General features: G+C 42.0%; 1 protein-coding gene across 6 annotated transcripts in view; it reads right to left on the minus strand.

The window, feature by feature from the left end:
* The window catches only part of LOC111865879 (ubiquitin-conjugating enzyme E2Q-like protein CG4502), a 64,987-nt gene that overhangs the window by 23,511 nt on the left and 17,699 nt on the right, over positions 1 to 23,777 (minus strand). For 3 of the 6 annotated variants that reach the window (XM_023854297.2, XM_023854301.2, XM_023854295.2), the window contains exons 3-4: positions 6,754 to 7,471; positions 6,269 to 6,408 (exon numbers count right to left, since the gene is read on the minus strand). In XM_023854297.2, the coding sequence (XP_023710065.1) occupies positions 6,280 to 6,408; positions 6,754 to 7,467 (843 nt within the window). In that variant the 5' untranslated portion in view covers positions 7,468 to 7,471 and the 3' untranslated portion in view covers positions 6,269 to 6,279. Of the gene's footprint in view, positions 1 to 4,666; positions 5,572 to 6,268; positions 6,409 to 6,753; positions 7,502 to 23,777 lie in introns of those variants that run through there. The other 3 variants (XM_023854300.2, XM_023854298.2, XM_023854299.2) reach the window with 3 other exon arrangements.

Consider the following 23,777-nt stretch of genomic DNA (forward strand, 5'->3'; position numbering starts at 1 on the left):
GCAACATTGGCTATTTTCCAAGGCGCACACCGGTCCGCGAATTGCACATGGCATTCATAATTCCATACGTATATGATTACATAACAAAATTGTGCAGGCAACAAGCAGAAGTCATACAAAATCATGATAATGAGAATGTCCGCAACATCGGACAAGGCGAAGCCCGACACCGAAAGTATAAGAGGCTTAAACTTGGCAGCGGTCAGGCGTACGACCGTTCAAGTGACTAGATTTCCGTGATAGCCATTACTACTAGAAATAGGGCATTATCTGGTGCGCAGTGCCTGGATTGACAGAGGCCTTGTATATATTGAACGTAGAAGGTATAAGTGTGGGTTTGTAAATTATGTAAATACAGACAGTGGACTTATTGATACAGACTGACTGACAAATGACAGACCCGTCCTCTCGTCAGAGAGGGCGCCCCACATGGACAAGACAGTAACTTTCATTGAAAAGAAAGATCTGGTCATGAACTCCAACTTGGGCTCGACACCAAGACAGACAGACTCACTGACCGTCAGTTGTAACACTACTTTGACTTTTTTGCAATATTCAGTGATCACATTCAGTTCAGAGCGATCGGTCATCAGAAGTATCAGCTTTTCACTGCTACCAGACATCTAATGTAGCAGCCGAACCTCTTCAGAAAACCCGCTCTGTGACCAGACAGCCAACGTAACTGCCGCAGCTCTCCAGCGGCCATGCTCTGCAGCCAGGCAACTAACGCAGCTTCCGAAACTTCAGCAACCGGCCGTAGGCAGCTGTGTTCTACCGGCGCACGCAGCACTACATCACCGGCAAGACAGGCCAGCTTAACGGCCGTCAGACTTATCCTACTACGCAGGAGCGAATTCTGCCAGCACACTCGCTGTGGAACAAGCTGCCCTTTGAGGGCCTGCCAACTTTTGAACATTCCGCATAGCTTCGCAGCTACTATGTAAATTAAATGTATAAGATTTAATATATACGATTGTTACAATTCTACGTGGTTGTAACTTAGAACATCGACAATCCCACATTGGTGACCCCGACTGAGCATGGACGCCGCAGACAATTCAGCAGCAGAAGTGTCCAGAGTGGCCGTGCGGCTCCCGCCGTTCTGGCCCGAGGGACCAGCCTTGTGGTTCGCCCATACCGAGGTGCAATTCACCTTGGCCGGCATTATCATTGAGCGCATCAAGTTCTGTCTCGTCATCTCACAGCTGGACTACCGGTACACCAAAGAGGTGGAGAATATCATCACCTTTCCGCTCAAAAGATTCCCCTACACCCTATTGAGGACCGAGCTTGTGAGGCGGTTATCCCAATTGCCAGAGCAGCGCATCCGGCAGCTCCTCACGGTCGAGGAATTTGGCGACAGTAAGCCATCACAGTTCCTGCGATACCTCATGAGTCTCACACCAGACGTGTCTGTAACGTCATCCGAAGCGTCTGAACCAGCCGGCTTCCCAGGAATGTACACAGCCTCCTCGCCGGCCAGAACGAGAACAACTTGGAGGCCGAAGTCCTCTATGAGGACCGCATCTCCGAGGTCGAAGTCCAGCCGGAGATCGATAGCGTTGGTCAAACCACGGACAACGGCGCACTTCCGCAGAAGATCGCTGACCTCTCCCGCCAAGTGGCTACACTCAGCACTGGACAGGACCGCCTCCACGCCCGCTTCAAGGAGCTTGACACCAAACCGAGAGAAAGAGTCTCCAGTCCAAAGGATTCCCGCCCCGCCTTCAACAGCCACCGGCCTGGCAGCAGATCCCTCTCCCGTGACGACACCACATCCAGTACCTGCTGGTACCATCGCCGCTTCGGCGCTCGGGCGCAAAACTGTATTTCTCCCTGCTCCTACCGCCAGCAGGGAAACTGACGCAGCAGACATCTTCGGCGTCACATTTCTGTGCTACGACGACAGGCCGTCTCTTCATAACGGACAGAGTCAGCAAACGGCAGTTCCTGGTCGACACGGGTTTGGACCTCTGTGTGTACCCCCGCAGGCTCGTCCATCGACGCATGAAATGTACCAATTATGACCTATGTTCGGCTAATGGCACTACGATCAACACATACGGATGTCTGCCTCTCAGTCCCAACTTGGGCCTACGTCGATAATTCATGTGGCGGCTCGTGGTGGCCGACGTCACGCATCCTATCATCGGCGCGTACTTCCTATCGCATTTCGGTCTCCTGGTGGACTGTAGGGACAACCGCATTCTCGACGGGGTCACGACGCTTTCAGCCCCGGCATCAGCGGCTGACGCACTCATCCCCAGTGTAAAGACCATAATCAGCGACACACCTGCCAACAACATCCTCAAAGAGTTCCCGGACCTGACACGCCCAGCCGGAGTCCAGCGCGAAATACGACACAACACCGTCCACCACATCAGGACTGAACCTGGCCCACCAGTATCCTGCCGACCACGGCGACTGGCATCGGACCGGCTCGCTATCGTAAAAGCCAAGTTCGACGCCATGTTGCGAGATGGTACAGCTCGCCGTTCTGAGAGTTCCTGGTCCTCGGCACTTACACATCGTGCCTAAGAAGAACAACTGTTGGCGTCCATGCTGCGATTACAAAGCGTTCAACTCCCGATCAATCCCCGACGGCTACCCTGTCCGCCGTATCCACGACTACTCCCACCAGCTATTCGGCTGTTCCGTCTTTTCCAAAATTGACCTGGTGAGAGCCTACAACCAAATCCCTGTCCATCCTGAAGGCATACAGAAGACCGTCATCACCATTCTATTCGGCCTTTTCAATTTCCCATTGATGTTCTTCGGTCTGCGCAGAGCCGCCCTGGCCTTCCAGCTCTTCATGGACGACATTCTACGGGGATTCGAATTCTGCTTCGCGTACTTAGACGACATCCTACTCTTTTCCCGGTCACTCGAAGAGCATGAACAACACCTACGTGCTCTCTTCAACCAACTCCAGAGGCACGGGATCATTATCAACCGGTCAAAGTGCGTCCTCAGAGCACCCGAGGTCACTGCCGAGGGTTCCGAACCTCTGGAAGATCGAGTGGCCCATCTTCAGGACTGCCCCCTCCGAAGACAGCCATTCAGCTTCGACGATTCCTAGGCATGCAGAACTTCTACAATCAATTTCTGTCCCGCGCAGCGACCACGCAGGCACCACTGCACGACGTCGCAAAGTCAAAGGCTCCCATCCCGTTACTTGGACACCGGAGCTCCACAAGGCATTCGAAGAGTGCAAGACGAGTTTGTCACGCGCCACTCTACTGTCCCACCCGGATCCATCCGCGCCACTTGCACTCGTTACAGATGAGTCTACGTCCACCATGGGTACCGTGCTACAACAACGCGTAAGGAACACCTGGCAGCCCCTCGCCTTCTTCTCAAAAAAGCTCAACCCGGCCCAACAGAAGTCCAGCGCCTACGACCGTGACCTAATGGTTATCTACGAGGCAGTAAGGCATTTCCGCCATATGTTGGAAGCAATTCACTTCATCAACTTCACCGACCACAGGCGAATCACTTACGTCTTCCAGCAGAAACGGGTTAGATGCTCACGCCGGCAGTTCAACCATCTAGACTTCGTCTCCCGGCTCACAACCGACATCCGACACATCTCTGCACAGGTCAACGTTGTCGTCGACGCCCTCTCTCGCGTCGACGCCGTCATTTAACCATGACCTTACGACGTATTCTCCGCATCACAGGACAGAGACGACGACCTCAGAGCACTCCTGTGGTCAACCACCGCCCTGCGGCTAGAGAAACTACCAGTCCCCGGCACCGCATTCTCCGTCTAGTGCGACACGTCTACGGGGAGGTCTCGGCCGTATGTTCCGGGGCCTCTACGACTCCAAGTGTTCCAGTCCATCTACAATATGTCATACACAGGCTCCAGAGCAACAGCAAATCTGGTCGCACAGCGATTCGTGTGGCTAGGCGTGCAGAAGAATTGCCGCACCTGGCCACGTGCTTGCCAGTCCTGCCAGCGCTCCAAAGTCTCCCGCCACACAGTCACTCCACTGGGCGACTTTACACCGACAGCAGCCCGTTTTCAGCACATCCATATTGACCTCGTGAGACCCCTTCCGACGTCAGCGGGCTACACATACTGCCTCACTGCAGTCGACCGTTTCACCCGCTGGCCAGAAGTCGTCCCCATTCCGGACATCACAGCCGACACAGTGGCACGCGCCCTACTGAGGGGTTGGATACTACGCTTCGGTTGCCCGCAGACCATCACCACCGACAAGGGACGCTAGCTCGAATTTCAACTGTTCCAATCCCTGGCCAGGCTGTGTGGCATCCTGCTCTCACGTACAACCGCCTACCATCCAACAGCTAACGGACCCGCGGAACTCTTCCACCGGACACTGAAGGTAGCTACCATGTGCCACACGGACCAACAATGGACTGAGGCGCTTCTCCTGGCTCTCCTCGAAATTCGAACTGCATTAAAGGAGGACCTGCAAGTATCGGTAGCTGAACTCGTGTACGGCGAGCCCTTAAGAATTCCCGGGGAGCTACTAACTCCAGCTACCGACCCCGCGGATCCAGCCCACCTCATCACAGAACTCCACCCGCACATGGCCTGTCTCTGACCAGTCCCAGCAGCATGCCACGCCTCCCCAGCTATTTTCGTGCACAGTGACCTCGAGAAGTGTACCCACGTCTTCCTTCAGCAGGACTCAAGACGCTGGGCACTGGAGCCCACTACACCGACCCCTACGAAGTCCTGTTGCAGAGAGGAAACACTGCAACTACTCGTGCGCGGGAGGCACGTCATCGTATCAGCCGACAGAGTAAAGGCGGCCTACATCCTACAAGAGACCGACCACAGGAACACCATCAACCCACCAGCAACAGCGAGCCCGACCGTAGGACCACCTGCCATGCCAACACAGATCCTGCAAGGACTACAAGCTCCGGGCGCCACATTCATTTCCCCGCTCGCCTGAACACATGAGCATCAATTTTCGCCAGGGGTGGAGTGATGTGGGAACCCCCACACACTAACACGCAGCTATGTCTGTCTAATAGACAGCATTCAACTTCTGCTCCCACCAAGTCAACGGCACATTGCGGCCAGCACTCTTACTTACACAGCACTCACTCTCCAGCCCACCTTCGCATTATCGCTAGCCAATCAGCGCTCACAATCGCAACTGCAAGTTTCTTTTGGTCCATCAAGCATGGTATAAAAGGCGGAGCCGAAAGCTCGCAATAGTCAGTGATCACATTCAGTTCAGAGCAATGGATCATCAGAGATATCAGCTCTTCACTGCTACCAGACAGCTAATGTAGCAGCCGCACCTCTCCATCAACCTCGCTCTGCCATCGTAACTGCCGCAGCTCTCCAGCGGCCACGCCCTGCGACCAGGCAACTAACACAGCTTCCGCAATTCCAGCATCCGGCCGTAGGCAGCAGTTTTCTAGCGGCGCGCGCAGCATTACATCAACGGCTAGACAGGCCAGCTGAATGGCCGTAAGAGTTGGCCTACTACGGAGGAGTGAATTCTGCCAGCACACTCATGGTGGAACAAACTGCACCTGAGGGCCAGCAAACTTTTGAACATTCCATATAGCTTCGCAGCTAATCTGTAAATTCAATTTATACGATTTAATATATACAATTGTTACAGTTCTATGTGGTTGTCATTTAGAACATCGACAATCCCACAATATAGTACAGTTATACTGATCAGTAGATTTTCTTTCCATAATACCAGTATCAGAGTAACTACTTATAACACTGGGAAGGGTGACAATTATGTTGGTATTAAGTTTATCACCAAGTATGCCTAACCAAAGGAAGAAATAGAAGAAACTAGAATCAATCAGTGCAAGAATATTATATGATACTTAAATTCAGTATGATTGGAATCACATAATAATAACCAAACAAGCAGACACAATGGAAGATCCATGGAGACAGTGCATATTAGTGATGTGAAGCATGGAGAGGAAAAATAAATTATTTGCAAAGAAAATGAGTTATTTCAGAAGAAGAACAAAATTATCAAGAATGAACACAGTATTAAAGAATGAAATGAGAAGATGAATGGGTATAGAAAAAATTATAACAGAAGGTGATCGATGGCGATCACGTCAGTAAAGAGGAGGAAAGTATTACCAAGGAAACAGTGGAAAGAATAAAATCTATTAGCCATGAGTAGTACAAGACTGTAACCAAATGATGTACAAGACTCAGAGAAGTGGTGTTTTGGAACATCAAGGCAGTGAGGTATTGCATAAAGCAAACTATAATAAAAGGTTACCACAACTGTATATGTACCTGAGATATGGTTAGCCATCTGCAAGAGGTGGTGTGACCCAACCATATTTCTCGTGAGTTTTTACCAGGCTACGGAAAGATTCTTCTGCTGAACGCCGATTGAAATCCTTGCTTCCTTTATGCTTTTTAGCTATGCGTCCCTGTAAAAAAATATTACTTATATGTGACTGGGGCTATCAAATGCAGATATGTTTAGGGCCGGACATTCATCTAACAACAATACGAATTGCAATTAATAGTGGATAATGAATAAAATTTCCCATCATATTTGTATAAGATATTTATAAAATTTAATTTATAAAAATTATACACTGCAATGGAACTCTACAGAAAACATAAATAAACATTAGTCCCAAGTTCGAGTTACTATCAAATACCAAAAGTGGAACACCTGTGGTAGATGGTGAACAATTTTACCCTACATAATGAAACACAACTTTTTAATCTACAGGATAAAATTGGAAACATGTATGTAATATACATACCTGCCCTTTCACAATGCTGGCAGCAAACTGCATGATGATTGCTTCAACTGTGTACGCACTGGCCCATCCTCTAGGTGTCAGAAGTTCCATGCAGATTGCTCCACCCTCCATGACAAAGCCCTTCTCAATGCGGGGAGATATCACACGCATAAAGGGAGGAGCAAAAGGAAAATTGTCTGGGAACATGAGGTGCAAGAGTATATATGGGATGCCCATATCTTTCATATCACTTGCAAGTTTACTCTCCGAGTCAATTCTATAGAGACGTACATGCCATTCAAATAAATTATCATTGACTAGCTCCACTGTGAAAACAGGGTCATGGTGATACTGTTGCTGTATCCTCTGTATCTCTCGAAGCTCCTTCATTAGCCTACGAGAACGGACTGTCCTCTCTAACCCCCCATTGCTTCCACTTAGCAAAGACTGTTTATCTGAGCTTCCTGATCCTGTCTTCTTAGATCTGAAGAGATCTGTAACATATTTACAACTTCCAGAACCTGAAGAAGGCCCATCTAGTCCTGGGCTCCTCTCTGCTGGTGTGACAGCATCTCTGTGGTAACCATGACGAACTAGTAGTCTTCTGGCTGGGGATCCAGTGTTGCTGGAACATCCTTGTCCTCCAACAGCTCCTTCTGGGTCCCCAATCTTCTGGGATGATAGGAAAAGTTTGCGGAATGCAGCTGCCATCTTCTCCTTTGAGCGTGACGACATTGTCCTGTCAATATTTCAGACACAAACCAAGATTCTGTTTATCTGCAACATATGGTACAGGCTTCAAACTAACAGTTTGTGAGGTTGTTAATTTCTCAAATCACAGTATTCCTTGTTACTTTAAACTGAGACAAGGTAACAACTATATCACATATGTACAGTTTTGCAACAAACAATTATGTCATTAGAAACTTACAGTATACACCCTACATGTTTCAGTGATAAAATAAAGATGAATTTTTGTTATGGTAAAAATCATTACATACAGGTTGAAGAGAAAATTCTAGTGTTTAGACAGTGGAAGTAGGAGGGACGTAATATTGACTGGATCTGAAGACAAAAAGTGTATGAAATTGTAAGCTGGATTAAACTGGAAGAAAATTAGTAACAGTGAGTGCATGATAAAGTCCAGGGCTCGATTCTGTAGAACTGTTTTTCTTAAAACACATAAGACAGTATTATTACTTGATGGAGTATGAATATGGACAGTGTTTGGATTGGTAATTGGATTCTTGAACTGCATACAACTCATAACTACAAATAAATATAAGAGGCTTACTAGTTTACACATTTTAAAGATCACTGTAACTGCAGCACACATAAAGGCTTCTATGCCTTTACTATTCGTATCCTGGTAACAGATCCTAACACAAGGCCGGTGCCTTATCTCTAGTCCACCAGAATATCTTAACAATACCCAAGTCCCAGTCCAAATCTCATTGCGACTGAGAGTCTGTTGGTCGGTCTGTCTTGGTGTCAAGCCCTGGCTGTGGCTCATGATGAGATTTTTTTTCTTAGATGAAAGTTACCGCCCTGTTCATTCGGGCGCCCTCTCTGATAAGAGGTCGGGTCTGCCATTTGTTGGTCATAGTCCGTATTAGTAGGTGCATTGTAAGTATTTACATATATTTAAAAATTTAATCTTAATTCTTATTTCTATGTACAATATATACAACGCCTCTGTCAATCCAGGCTCAGTACAGGAGATTATGTCCTATTTCTACCTAGTAACAGTATTCGCTACAACGGCAGTCTAGTCACTTGAATGGTCGTATGCCTGACCGCCGCCAAGTTTAAACCTATTATACTCTCTGTGTCGGGATTCGCCTTGTCCGATTTTGCGAACATACTCATTTTCATAATTTTCTATGACTTCTTCTTGTTTCCTGCATAATTTTGTTATATATTCATAAAAGTGCGGGATTTTAAATGCCATGTGCAAATCGCGGACTGGTGTGCGCCTTGGAAAATAGCCAATGTTGCGGAGAAACTTGTTTAGCAGGCGCTGCAATTTAACTAGATGAATGTCTGCCGCAAACTCCCAGGCGGGACTAGCATAAGTCATTACGGATGTAATAAGAGCTTTGTGGAGGATCATTTTAATATTAGCGCTCAATCGCTTCTTTTGAATAGGGAATACACTCTAATGAATGTTATGGAGGCTTTGGCTTTCTGTCATTTCTATGTGTAATCTCCATGTAACTCTCTTATCGAAGTTTACACCTAGATATTTTCGTCCATTTAGGGTGAGACAACTCAGGCGTTCGACGACTACGTGAGAAGAAGATCCCCTGAGTCTTATCTTCATTAATTTTTATATTCTAGCGCTCACACCAGGTCTCCATTGAGCTGAGACCGCGCTGGATTTTTCTAACAATGAAACGCTCCTTCCGATCTGTCGCATACAGACAGCTGTCGTCCGCAAAGAGGGCCAGGTGAACACCATGAGTTTGGGGAACATCATTTATGTACAAGTTGAAAGGGTAGGAGAAAGAACTGATCCTTGTGGCACCCCTGCTTGCATTTCCCTTGGCGTTGACATTTCGCCTTCAACCGAGACCCTGAATTTACGTTTAGAAAGAAAGGACCCAATAAGCTTGGTCAAAGAGTTAGGGAATTCCAATTTTGATAACTTATACAGCAAGCCTGAGTGCCACGTGGTATCGAAGGCTTTTCCGATGTCCAAGAACACCGCGGCCGTAGACATTTTATTGTTGAAATTAAGGGTCACGTGGTCCTCCAGCCTCATACATTGCAATGTCGTGCAGTGACGTGCACGAAAACCAAACTGGCTTGCGTTGAACAGTCCTGTTTCTTCAATATATTTTTCTAGTAATTTCAAGATTACTTTTTCGAATAGTTTTCCTGTCGTGGACAGTAGGATGATCGGACGTAAAATTTGCGGGAATTTCGGGTCTTTACTGGGTTTAGGTAAAATTATTACTTTTGCTTCCTTTCAAGTATTTGGAAAATGAGAGAGCCGAAGACAATGATTAAATGAATGAGTTTGGTGGACCAATGGTCGCCTTGGAATTTGCCTCAGGCATTCATTTGTGATGCAGTCAATTCCACAGGCCTCTCTCAATTTCAAGGAATTTATCAATTTTTGTACGTCACATGATCTGATCCTTTCAGATGGTTTTGTCGTTTACGGTTTCGAGCAGAGCTTGAACTCTAGCCTCCATCCGCCGTTCATGGTTATCGTCGCACAGATAGTGTGGCGTGAACTGAATTTCCAAACAACCAGTAATTGCGTTGGCTTTTTCGAATGGGTGAAATTTAAGGCCTGCAGCACCATGAATAGCAGTTGGTTCCATTGGCCCATCTCTCTTTAGGAGGGATTTCGCTAATGACCATATACCCTGAGGTGTGACTTCAGCGTTAGCTATTTTTGTTTCCCACCGTTCAAGTGCCTTTTTTTCGAGTCATTAGCCTGATTGATTTTGTGACCCAATTTAGTGCCGTCTTACACGCTGGATCCCTATTTTCTTACCACAATTTTCGTAGCCTCTGCTTATGTTTTAACAGGCGATCAAGACCAGGAAGAAAGTTGTTTATGTCCAAAAGTGTAACTTTTCTTGTGGACAACCTATATGCCGAAGCAATAGAGGCTGCAAAGTCGCGCGCCGCTTTATCGGCTTCTACCCCAGACTTAATTTCTATTTTAGGTGATATTAACTCAGAGGCGATGCTCTGGAACCGCTCCCAATCTGTTAATTTTTCAATAGGTTCCGAAAGGTTCCTAATTTTAACATGATCCAGTATGTGGAATACTATTGGTAGGTGATCTGAATCCAAAAGATCGGAGCCGATGACATCTGATATTTTGATGTTTTTGTGGACCACAATATCCAACACGTCACCATTTCCCGCAGGGGAATAGTGAGTGGGGCACTGTGGTGCTGAGATTTCGAAATCACTAATATCAAATAAATCCACGAGTTTCAAGCCTGAGGGGTTTCAAACTCTGCTATATCACAATGGGTACTTAGCATTCAAATCACCTACCAAAATAGACTTACATCTAAAGCTTAAGAACTCTGTGATGTCAGCATTACTCTAGGCTCTGCCTGGAGATTTATAAACAGCTGCAAGCAGCACTTCACTATTACCAATTGGTATGCAGACCCCTGTCGCTTCTACTGAAATAAGGGGTGGTAGGTCTACATGGCTATGGGGAATGCCTTTTCTATCTGCAGCGGCAGTTCCGCCTTCCTGCCCGGGTGGCCGTCGATGCTATAAATGTGGTAATTTGGAAGAAAGAATCTCTCATGAGATTTCAGATGCGTCTCTGAAAACAGGGTCACATCTACGCTAGGTCTTGCAGCTGTTTACTGAGCTCATAGCGCTACCTCCAAATGCCGTTCGCATTAAATGCTATGTTTGAGTGGCCTATGAATTCTAGTGGCCATTTTGTTTCATGAGATTTAATACAATGTTTGTAATGGCCATTATTTTGTCACCTTCAGACACTGCACCAATGAACTCTGCCATGATCTGCTGTACTTCAGTCACAACTCTCAACATACTGTCGAGAGTTTGACTGTTTACATGAGGAGCCTGATGTGACTGACCTTTTCTTCCTGCAGTGCAGGGGCCGGTATATTTTGTTGTTTTGTTTCTGTAGGGCAAACAATTGGAGCGGGGTTTGTCTGTGGTCACTGTTGTTCTGCGGTGTCTCGCAGTGCCGCCACGAAGGATAGACCTGGGGTGACGAGGTTCGACGAGAACACCCTCTCCGTAGCAGTTTTCGGTGTTCTCTTCGCCTTTCATTTTTGCAGCTCTTCCCTGGCGTGTCTGCAATCCCGATAGTTGGCGGGACGTGGCTTGTTTCCCTCTGCCAATCGGCAGTTGCAGCATGTTGGGGTGGAAGCAGCATTTTCATTCTCTGGGCATTCCTTATGCAGGTGGCCGCCTCCGCACAACAAACAGCGTGGAGGTTGTTTACAGTTAGCCCAGACGTGGCCACACTGTTGACAGTTATGACATTGCGTAAGTCAAGTCTGAGCTCTATACGTCTTCACCTTGATTGATATGTGGCAAAGGCTTATGAGATTGAAAATTTCCTGTGATTTTGCCGTCCGCGGCTAGGTTATCAGGAACAAGGGAACGTTCCTGGTTACTGCTTCTTCAGGTTGGGGTCAACGGGTTGTCGTCATTTGCTTGACGCTAACGACATCGAAACCCAGGTTTTCCAGACTTTCTGAAATATCCTGAGCAGGGGAATTGATGGGGGATGTGTCGGATTACTGCCTTAACAGGCTTCTGGGATTTTGGGAAGAAGGAATAATAGGCTAGGTTATTCTTGGTGAAATGTGACTTGATTGCTCTGAAATCCGCCATGACTTTCGTAACGACTCTGGCTCCGTTTCTTGTGCTACGGAACTCGAAGTCGTCCTTGACCATGTTTTTCAGTTTCTTTTGAAACTCTATGAGATTCGTGGTTGACGGCAATATTATTGGAGGCGGCCTACCTGCTTTGCCAGAGACTGCCTCCTCGGGTGTGGCGGCCTCTCCACTAGTGCTGTCAGTCTCCATTGATGTTTTCAGGGGGGCGAAGAATTTGCGGGTGGCTACCCCTTTAGGGGGCGTGATTTCAGCGGCTGCCACTCTCTTCTTCGAGGTCTTGGCGGCTTCATTGTTACGGTGTCGCATGCGCTGCCGGACTTCTTTGAAACCTTCCGCCTGGATTGAAGAGGACTTAGTTTCCTCAGACTGAGCAGCTTGACTGCTCGCCTTCAGCACGGCCTTTAACTTCAGTAAGGCGACTGTGTGTGTCATACAGGGCACTAAACAGGGTCTTCCCTGTTAGGACCTGGCAGTAGTTCTGGCCGTTTTCATCTGCCTCGCTGATGATGAATGACCACTTTAAAAGTCCAAGTCACATTGCGACTGACGGTCAGTCAGTCAGTAAGTCTTGGTGTCGAGCACCATTTGGGGCTCATGACCAGATATAAATTAATACCGTTTGACAGTTGCGGTCTTGTTTTTGTGGGGCACCTTCTCGGATGAGAGGACAGGACTGTCTTTTGTATATGCTGCTGGCCCTTGCCAGCTCAGTCTTATTCGGGTTCGAGTCCCTTGGGACTCGCGACCATATTTTACTGTCTCAGAATTGAGACTTCCCTTTTCGTCGCCTCCTACGACTCGCAGGGTCACGGTGGAGGTATTCGACCGAATCTCACCACATTTCAAGTCATAGTCAAAGTCACATTGCAACTGACGGTAGTCAGTCTCTCTGTCTTGGTGTCGAGCCCCGATTGGGGCTCATGACCAGATTTTTTTTATATGAAAGTTACTGTCCTGTTCATTTGGGGTGCCCTCTCTGACGAGAGGTCGGCTTTGTCATTTGCCAGTCATAATCTGTCTTACTATCATTTATCGTCTTATATCTCCTAGAGTCGGACCTATAAAAAAAACACGTCACTGTTCGTATTGTTGCAGTCTTTGCCTAGCACCGGTTGTTTACTCAGCCATTGCTAGGCATGTGAATGGTTTCTAGCTTGCGATTGGCTAGCACCCTATCCACTGTTGTTGTAGACCTTACATAGCAACGACTGTTTACTCACCGTTACTAAACAACGGTACCTGAACTGTCACCGTAACGTTTCCGGGGCAATGTCGCTGGAAACGCGTGCGTTATTGCTTTGCGATGAGTTCACGATTCTCAACACCATCTGCCTATGTCTTAAACTGACTTGCGAATATCACAAAACTGACTCTTTGCTCCAATTATCTATTCTCAAATACAAAGTCAAAGTCAAAGATATTGTATGACTGGTGGTTTACAATCAATCTGTTTGTCTTAGCGTCTGAGCCCCTTGAGACTCACAACCAAACACCCCAACTTCAACTGAACACTTGTGGTCATAGTCCTTATGTAATATCCTCTTTGACAGGAAGATGGAGTTGTCTCCTTGGAAAATGGGACAGCCAAAGGCAGTGATTAAATAACTGTGTCAGATGTACCAGTGGTCTTCTTGAAAGATGCCTAAGACATTTATTTGGAAAACCATCAAATCCACAAGCCTATCATAATTCCAATGAATTTACAAATTTATATATACCACAAGGTGTTACTTTTCCAAACAGGGTGTCATCTACAGAGGCAAGCAGAGCTTGGACTGTAGTCTCCACCTGTCATTCATGGTTTCCGTCACACAGGTCATGAGATGTGAACTGGTTTTCTAAACAATATGCAATCATTCTGGTTTTCTCGTTTTGGTCATATGTTATCCCTGAAGGTACATGAACAGTGGTTGGTGCCTTTGGTCCATCCCTTTTATATACGTACATAAATACATTACATTCCACGGATCCAAAGTAAGTCAGAATGACTGTAGGATGTGGAACAAGTCATACAAATACAAAAGCCATAAATACTGTCCAACTGAGATACAACAGAAAAAAAGTACATCCACATATATAAGTCAATACTGTCAACTTATGCTATGTACATAACATTTTAAAAGGACAAGTCGTTTTTAGACAGTAGGAATGCATCAACAGAGTAGAATGAGTGTGTATTTAAGTATTGTTTCACTGCTAATTTAAATCGCACCTTTTCATTCATTAGATTTTTGAGACTAGATGGTAGATTGTTGAAAATTTTAATGCCAGAATAATATGCGCTTTTCTGAAAACATGTCAGGTTAGCAACCAGTCTATGGAGATGGTGCTTGTTTCTTGTGTTAACACAGTGTGTATATCTGAATTGGCCTGAAAACGTTCTTGGTTATTTATAATGAAGCTTAATAATGAAAATACATACTCACATGGAAGTGGTAAGATCTGTAATCTCTTAAATAGCTCTCTACAAGAATTATGAGGTTTTACACCCACCATGATTTTAACAATTTTCTTTTGTAATGTAAATACTTTTTTTCCTGTCAGATGAGTTACCCCCAAATTATTATTCATGCTTCATTATAGAGTGAAAATATGCAAAAGAAACTGATTTCAGTGTATCAATGTTGCTGACATGTAACAAAGCTGTTACTGCCTAACATGCCCCACTTAACTTCAGAACCAACTGATCGATATGGAATTTCCAGTTTAAGTGGTTATCAATTTGTAAGCCAAGGAACTTTGTGTGTGCTGAATCTTTTATGTATTTATTATCATATCCAATGCTTAATGGATATTGAGGTGTATTATTTGTTATAAATTTGTTATATTTGTTTTATCTAAATTGAGGACCAGTTTATTAGCAGCAAACCATTTATTCATATGAGAGAGAACACTGTTCAATGACATATAGAAATCATCTAAATTCTTACTAGAAATTATTACACTAGTGTCATCAGCAAATATTATGGGCATTGATTGGGAATTTATTGTTGGAAGAAGGTCATTTATATAGACTATAAAAAGTAAAGGTCCTAATATTGACCCCTGAGGAACTCTATTGTTCCCCATTTTGAATAAGTACTTTGGGTTGCATTAGGTGATTTTATTTCAATCTTTTGTTTTCTATCTACAAGGTAGGATCTGAACTAACCTGCCATTGTTCCTTGAATACCATAAAATTGTAATTTAGTTAACAAAATTTCATGATTAACACAATCAATAGTTTTAGCTAAATCCCAGACTATTCCATCTACATGCAATTTCTTGTTAACAGATTTTAATACACTGTCTGTTAGCATAAAGGCTGCAGTGGATATTCCCTTCCTGAAGCCGATTGTTCTGGGACCAGTTTGTTATTAGTCTGCAAATAATAGTTTAATCTATTGTACATAACTTTCTCAAGTACTTTAGAAAAATTAGTTAATAGGAAGATTGGTCTATAGTTTGACATACTAGATTTGTCACCTTTTTTGTATAGTGGTCTTACTATTGAAATCTTAAGACGGTTAGGGAAGATCCCAGTCAAGAGCGAGTGATTACAAATGTGAGTTAATGGGCGAATTATCAGTGATGTACAAACTTTTAAAATTTTGCTTGTTATTCCATCATAACTTGATGAGTTTTTTTGTCATGAAAGAAAGTAATATGCTTTTTACCTCAGCTTCCATGGTAGGAATGGAATTAATACTAGGGAAGTTTCTAGGAAAAACATCTTTTAGAAATGAAATGGAATCATGTTTGTCCCTTGATGCAAGTTTAGATTTACCATAATCATCAAAAGAAAAGTATTGAAGGCATCTGAGATTATTTCTGGATCCTTTACTTTTTCACCATTTATAAGAACAGATAGTATCTGTTCAGTCTGATGTAATTTTCCTGACTCGTGTGTTATTATATATCAGGTTGTTTTTATCCTATTATCTGATTTTACCATAATCCTACAGTAATGCTGCCATTTAGCCTCTTTTATTACTCTGCTTAGAATTCTGCAATACTTATTGTAATACACTGTCATGTTTGGATTATTACTACTTTCACTATATATATAGGCTCCTTTTATGTTTGCAAGATGTTTTAATTCCTTGTGTAATCCAGTCATTTTTTATTTTCCTTACACTTTTATTTTGAACTGGAAAACTAGATTCAAAGATATTTAGAAAGATATGTAAAAAAAATTAAATTCATAGTTTGTATCCTTATCTTCAAAAACAGGTTCCCATGTTTCATTCTCTAATAGACGTTGAAAGTGAGCAATGGTTTCATTATGTAAGATTTGAGGCTTTCACGGCGGTGACTATGAAGAAAGCAGTCTTCTGGGGTTTGGCACGGTGTATATGTGGTGTTAACCGACGTTTCGGAGGCGATACGTTCCTCCGAAACTTCGGTTAACACCACATATACACGGTGCCAAATCCCAGAAGACTGCTTTCTTCAATGGTTTCATTATTAATTCTTCTGGTTCTCAGTTTCAATGGTGTTAAATTAGCCTCTGTAGCTATACTACTTAGTGTGAGAAACTGGACATCATGGTCTGACAGGCCATTGACTATGGGAGATGTATAAGAAGAGCTTAATCTTAAACTGTCTATAAAAATATTATCAATAGTTGTACTTGAGGAATTCTGAATTATTGTTGCAAAATTCACAGTATGTGACAGATTGTACGTCTGTAGTAGTGTGTTTATTTGCTGTTTATGGTTGCTTTCATTTAGACAGTTTATGTTTATGTCTCCACAGATTATAATTTCAGATTTTGGACTGTACAAGTATACTTTAAAATTGCATCTAGACCCTTTAAAAATCATTAAAATCTCCTGTAGGGGCTCTGTACAAACTTAATACAATTAGGTTAACTGTTTTAGTTACTAGTAAAATTGCACAGACTTCTAAGTCCTGTTCCTTATAGTGACGAGAAATACAAATTTTGTTGAAATGTTGACCTTTCTTAACAAAAATAGTAGTCCTTTTCAACAAAATCTGGATCCTAATTGGTAACCATTAATTGAGAGGTGCAGCAGGTCCTATTCAACCATGTGATGCTCATTTAAACATAGTATATGAGGCTTAATGGAGTCTATTTCAAAGGAGTGTACTAATTCATCACTTTTGCTTCTTAATCCTCTGATATTCTGGTGAAAGATAGTTATTGAATTTGATGATTCTGCATTTTGTTTGTGAGCTTCAAAGACTGCAAAACTACATTTAATATATGTTAAGCGCCTGTGTGCTTTTTTTTTTAGGCTAAAAAAGGAAAGGCTCTAGCATTGGTTATGAGAGGAATGCTGCATAAACTTGGCACATGAATATCAACAACCCTCCTTGCAATAAGAGGTGCAAGCTTCTCCTTGCTTCGAGAAGTTAGAATTCTGCTGGATTTGTAAGTGATTTCTCACTAGGCCAGAGAGCCTGATGGGTGACCTTACAGCTCCCTATTTTCATTTCTCACTGTTTGAGTGCCTTTCTGCAAATCATTTGTTTGATTGTTTTGGCAACTCAACTAATTGCCGTTTTACATGCTGGATCCCGGGTTGCTTGCAACATGTTCCTTAACCTCTGCTTAGGTTTTAGCAGACTCTCCAGACCAGGTAGATCCTTATTAAGGAATGGAAGTGTAATTTTGTTCGTCAATAGCCTGTATGACAAAGCTACAGAGGCAGTAAATCGCGGGCCACTTTATCAGATTCTTTTCCCGAGGTAAATTTGGATTCTAAGTAAAATTAATCCAGAGTACAGTATTTGAAACTGCTCCCAGTCTGTCAATTTGTCAACTGGACCTGAAAGATTCCTAGTTCTAATATGATCCAGCACTCAGAAAAAGATTGATATGTGATCTGAGCCCAGAATATCAGAGACAATGACTTCTGACAGCCGGACATTCTTGCGCACAACAACATTGAGCATGTCACCATTTATCGCAGGAGAGTAATGAGTGGGACACTGTGGTGCTGAAATTTCAAACTAATTTATATGCAGTAAATTCAGTATTTTCGCCACTTATTGGTTTGAAACTATGCTATTCCAAAATGGATGTATAGCATTCAGATCTCCTGCCAGTAATGACTTATGTATGAAGCTTAATAGCTCAGTGATGGCTGCATCACTCCAGGAGTGTTCTGGTGACTTACAGACTGCTGCAAATAGCACTTCACTATTACCAATTGGTATACAAACCTTTGTGGCTTCCATTAAAGCAATGGGGCAGGTCTACATGATTGTGGGGAATGTCTTTTCTTCCTGGCAATAAAGAACCTCTCATGGAGGTTCAAATGTGTCTCTGAGAGCAGAGCCACATATGTATGCAAGTCTTACAGCTGTTTAGTGAGCTCGTAGCACTGCCCCCAAATGGCATCTGCATTAAATGCTATGAATTCCATGAATTCAAATCTTCCATACATACTGTGCCTTACTGAACATCACATGAAACAGCTGGAATTAGAACATCTTCACTTAGAAAATTATAATTTAGGTGCTAGATACTGTAGGAAAACACTGGAGAAAGGAGGAGTGAGTATTTTTGTACACAAAAACCTAAAATTTACTAAAATAAATTTAGAAGATTTTTGCAAAGACCAGGATCTGGAAGCATGTGCTCTAAAGTTAGACTCTCCTTTTTCAAATATTTGTATACTGACTTTATATAGAGCCCCATCTGGAAACTTCGATCACTTTTTAAATAGATTAGAAACGATCCTAAATGTACTGCATGGTTCAAAAGTTGAATTTATAATTTGTGGTGATATAAATATAAACTATCTCATCGACAGTAATAGGAAACTAAATTTAGACTCTTTGTTATCATCTTACAATCTCTCCAGTACTGTTAACTTTCCCACAAGAGTTCAAAATAATTCTAGTTCAGCGATAGATAATATATTCATTGATAACTCAAAATTAAGAGACTATACTGTAGGACCCTTTATAAATGGCTTATCCGATCATGATGCTCAACTCATAGAAATAAATAATATTGACCTTCAGCCCAGTAATCAACAATATCAAACAGTAAGGAAAATCAACAAGCATACGATGGCAGATTTTGTCACAAAATTAAGTAATGAATCATGGGACAATGTATTTGACAGCAATAATATTGATTCTAAATTTAATTGCTTTCTGAACACATACTTGAGGATCTTTTATTCAAGCTTTCCCTTAAAAATAGTCAAAAATGAAAATAAAAACAAATCCACCTGGATAACAATTGGAATAAAAACTTCATGTAAACACAAAAGACAACTATATTTGGCCAGTAGGGACAGTAATGATCCAAGACTAAAAAGTCACTACAAAATGTACTGTAAAATTTTGTCAAAAGTCATTAAAGAAGCCAAACAGAATAACTATAACAGCCAAATTCTAAAATCAAACAATAAAATTAAAACCACCTGGGATATTGTGAAAGTTGAATCAGGAAAGAAATCTGTTAATGAAGACGTACAAAGTTTGAATATTGAAGGGAAGTCCACTAACAATCCACAAGCTATCGCAAGTGCATTTAATGAATATTTCCTTTCATTAGCTGAGAAAACATATACCAATAATAATAATAATAATAATAATAATAATAATAATAATAATAATAATAATCCAATATACTATCTGTCTCGTGCCTTTAACAATTCATTTCCAAATATCAATCTCAAATTCTCAACAAGGAAGGAAATTGAAAACATTATTAAATCCCTTAAGCCCAAAAATTCACATGGATATGATGAAATCTCTACCAAATTACTTAAAGCAAGCTCTGTTTACATCAGTTCACCCTTGAATCATCTATGTAATAAATCTTTATCATCAGGTACTTTTCCTCAACGCTTAAAATACGCTGTAATGAAACCACTTTTTAAAAAAGGAGAGAGAAAATGCATCTCTAATTACAGACCAATATCCATATTGACTTCATTCTCAAAAGTCTTTGAAAAAGTTATGTATAATAGACTACTTGAACACTTAAATTCTAACAACATATTAGTCAAAGAGCAATTTGGATTTAGGAAAGACCTAACAACAGAAAAAGCAACCTATGAACTAACTAACGATATTTTAAGTGCTCTCAATGACAGATTAATTGTGGGAGGGATTTTCTGTGATCTAGCAAAAGCTTTCGATTGTGTTAATCATGATATCTTACTATCGAAATTAAATTTCTATGGAATAACTGGCAAAGCTAATGAATGGATCAAATCATACCTCAAAAACAGGTATCAAAGAGTTGAAATAAATAATAAAAACTCCAGTCATAATGCATTTTCAAACTGGGGAATTATAAAGCACGGTGTTCCACAAGGATCAATTTTAGGTCCCTTACTTTTTCTTCTCTACATAAATGATCTATCTAAAACCATCAACAATAAATCTAAACCAATTCTATATGCAGATGACACTAGTATAATATTTAAGAACTCTAAATTTGACAACTTTAAAAATGACATAAATATTGTATTTGAAGCCTTAAACAGATGGTTCGAAGCCAATTTACTCTCATTAAATTTTGATAAAACCCATTACATATCATTCACAACTAAAAACAACCACCAAATTGATCTGGACATCAGTTATGCCAACAAATTAATCTGTAAAGTACTTGATACAAAATTCCTTGGAATACATGTAGACAGTACACTGTCTTGGAAAATACATATTGAACAAATTATACCTAAATTAAATGCAGCTTGCTATGCGATGAGATCAATTAAGCCTTTTATGTCACAGGAAACATTGAAGATGGTTTACCATGCCTACTTTCATTCTATTATGAACTATGGATTAATATTTTGGGGGAACTCTTCACATAGTGTAATAATTTTTAAAATACAAAAGAATATAATAAGAATCATTACAGGATGTAGAAGTAGAGATTCATGTAGAGAATTATTTAAGAAATTAAAAATTCTACCGCTTCAATCGCAATACATATTATCGCTTCTCCTATTTGTTGTTTACAACAAAGATAAATTCAAATTAAATTCTGATGTCTATAACATGAATACTAGACAAAAATACAACTTCCACCTACCCTCATCAACTTTATCAGTATATCAAAAAGGAGTCTACTTTACTGGCATAAAAGTGTTCAACAATCTGCCACAAAGTATTAAAAACTTGGGCAATGATACTAAAAAGTTTAAATCAGAGTTAAAGAATTATCTACATGCTCATTCCTTCTACTCTTTAGATGAATACTTCAATGTAAATAGAGAATGATGTAAAATTAAGTTATATTAATTTTTAAGCTAAAATTGCCTGTACTTATGTATGTAACATTTTGACTTGTTCTGTATCCAAAGGTACTAACCTGCTTAGGATTTATAGAATGTAAATAAATTCAATTCAATTCAATTCAATATGACTTTGAGCGGCCTATGAACCCTAGCAGCCATTTTCTTCCATTAAGTTAAGAAGATCTTGTTTGTGGTTTTATGCTGGGATGCCATTAGTATCTAGATTATATGACAATCAATGATAGAGTGAATAGTAAGTGATGAATTAGGCCATGCCATAGCTCAGTCGTTTAGTCCCCGGCTTCCCACTGCAGGCGCGGTCTCATGTCAGGTCAAGTGGGGTTTCTGGTGCACAAAGTGGCAATGGGGAAGGATTTCTCCTAGGACTTCGGTATCCCCTGCCAATTGTCTTTCCTCCAACTAATCCATAGTCATTAGCATATATCATCCAGGGATGTATTGTATTGTATTTTATTTTCATCGTTTTGTTACATAGTAACATTTGGACACGTCATTCAGTAATATAAGTTAACAAAATAAATCTACATAGTTACAAGCATACTACGAACTATAGTGATTGATTAATTGATTGATTTATCCAGGAGTACAACTTAACAAACAAACCTACAAAGTTACAAGGATACTAACAACATTTTACAATCCTAAGCAATATGTAGATAGTACATTTTAAAAAGAAAAAAGAAAAAAAAAATACACAAATCATTGTATACAACTTATGATTTGCTATGACATCCAAATATGAGTACTTTCACCATCCATCTTTTTATTTAAAACTAACGAATTCATTTATCGTGTAAAAGGAATGTTTCAATAAAAAGGATTTTAAGTCTCTTTTTGGTACAATAGGCCAAATAGTGGCCAATATACCAAGTGGACTCAGTCTCACCCCACCTCAAGTATTTGTATCTGTATGTTTATTCTAATTTCATAGATCCTTACCGGTTACCAAAGCCATCAGACACAGAACATGTTAGAAAAAAAGTCGTGAATTGGTGGGAAAGAAGCAGCCTCGGCCTAAGGGAAATAATATTAGGGAATTTTCCCGAAGGGACTGAGGAGAATCATTAATTCCCTCAATCAGGACAGCCGGTATCCCATCCGATATTCAAACCGAGAACATTTCCAATATAAGTCAGAAGAGATGGATGGAACAAATTATACTGATGGTGGGGGAGTGAGGCATTTACTCTAACTTTTAATCGGAATACATAAAGGATGAGACCAGTTGGATGATCAAGGCGCAGATGTGGATATTATATTGTCACGTGATGGAGTGGCTATAGACGGCTATAGACTCGTCACTAAACTGTACAAATCACAAAGACTTACACAGTATGTCCAAGTTCTGTTAGGACTGTGGTCATTAAAAATAAAAGACCTGAATTATTTTCAAAATTTCACTCTTTTTATTCAAAATAGTCTCCTTCGGAATCAATATATAGCTGGAATCAATTGAAAAATTTTCGAAAACAGTCACTGTACTCCTTTTGTGGAATCGCATTTAAAACTGCGGTACATTCCGTTTGGATGTCCTGGATGGTGTCGTGACGGTCTCCTGTCATCGCCAACTTAACTTCTGGGAACAACCAGAAATCTGCTGGAGCCAAATCTGGCGAATACGGAGGTTGATCAAGGACTGTGATCCCTTTTCTAGCCAAAAAAATATCGTGCACGATCTTCGATGTGTGAGGTGGGGCATTGTCGCGAAGGAGCGACCAGGAATCTTGCTCTCGATATTTAGGTCGAATTCGAAGAATTCTCGCCCACAAACGATTGAGGACTCCGAGATAATAATCAGAATTCACTGTTCGACCTTCTGGCAGAAATTCCTTGTGAATGATTCGCTTGGAATTGAATCGAAGGAGACGGTTAGCAGTGTCTTTACTCGACTCTTTTGCATGCACAGTTTCTTTGGTTTCGACTTCTTTGGGCTCAATCACGCTGAACTCTGCCACTTTGTGAGAGGCTCATATTGAAAACACCATGTCTCGTCACCAGTGTTGTGCCCCAGGTTATTAATGGATATGCTTTTTCCTAACAAGGGTTCAAATTTATGTTTTATCACTTAGAATATTGTAACATGTTGCGCGACTGAGAACCCCCNGTCGGGTGAACCACAAGTTGTAAACCCGCCGGAAGCCAGAGTTGAGACACCGTACATTCTTTAGCCATCCGGTGTCAGTTGTACAGTCTATAAAAATTGCTGACAAATTAAGTGACGAAACGAGGCAAGTCTCGCCAACGCGCAGTTTGCTGACTTTAGGGGTTTTGCACGAGCAGCTTTTCGTGATGTTGAATGTTGAGGGGTTCAGACGGAAAGAGCCGCGAACACTCAGATTTTAGGAATAGCGCGGAACAGTCGCGTGGTAGGAAGGAGACGCGATAGAGTCAGATGTCTTCCTCTTTTGTGAGCGTGAGTACTTGCCCGTGTTCGGATCA

The sequence above is a fragment of the Cryptotermes secundus genome, unplaced genomic scaffold (genome assembly GCF_002891405.2).
Source record: "Cryptotermes secundus unplaced genomic scaffold, Csec_1.0 scaffold1467, whole genome shotgun sequence".
Classification (NCBI taxonomy): Eukaryota; Metazoa; Arthropoda; class Insecta; order Blattodea; family Kalotermitidae; genus Cryptotermes; species Cryptotermes secundus.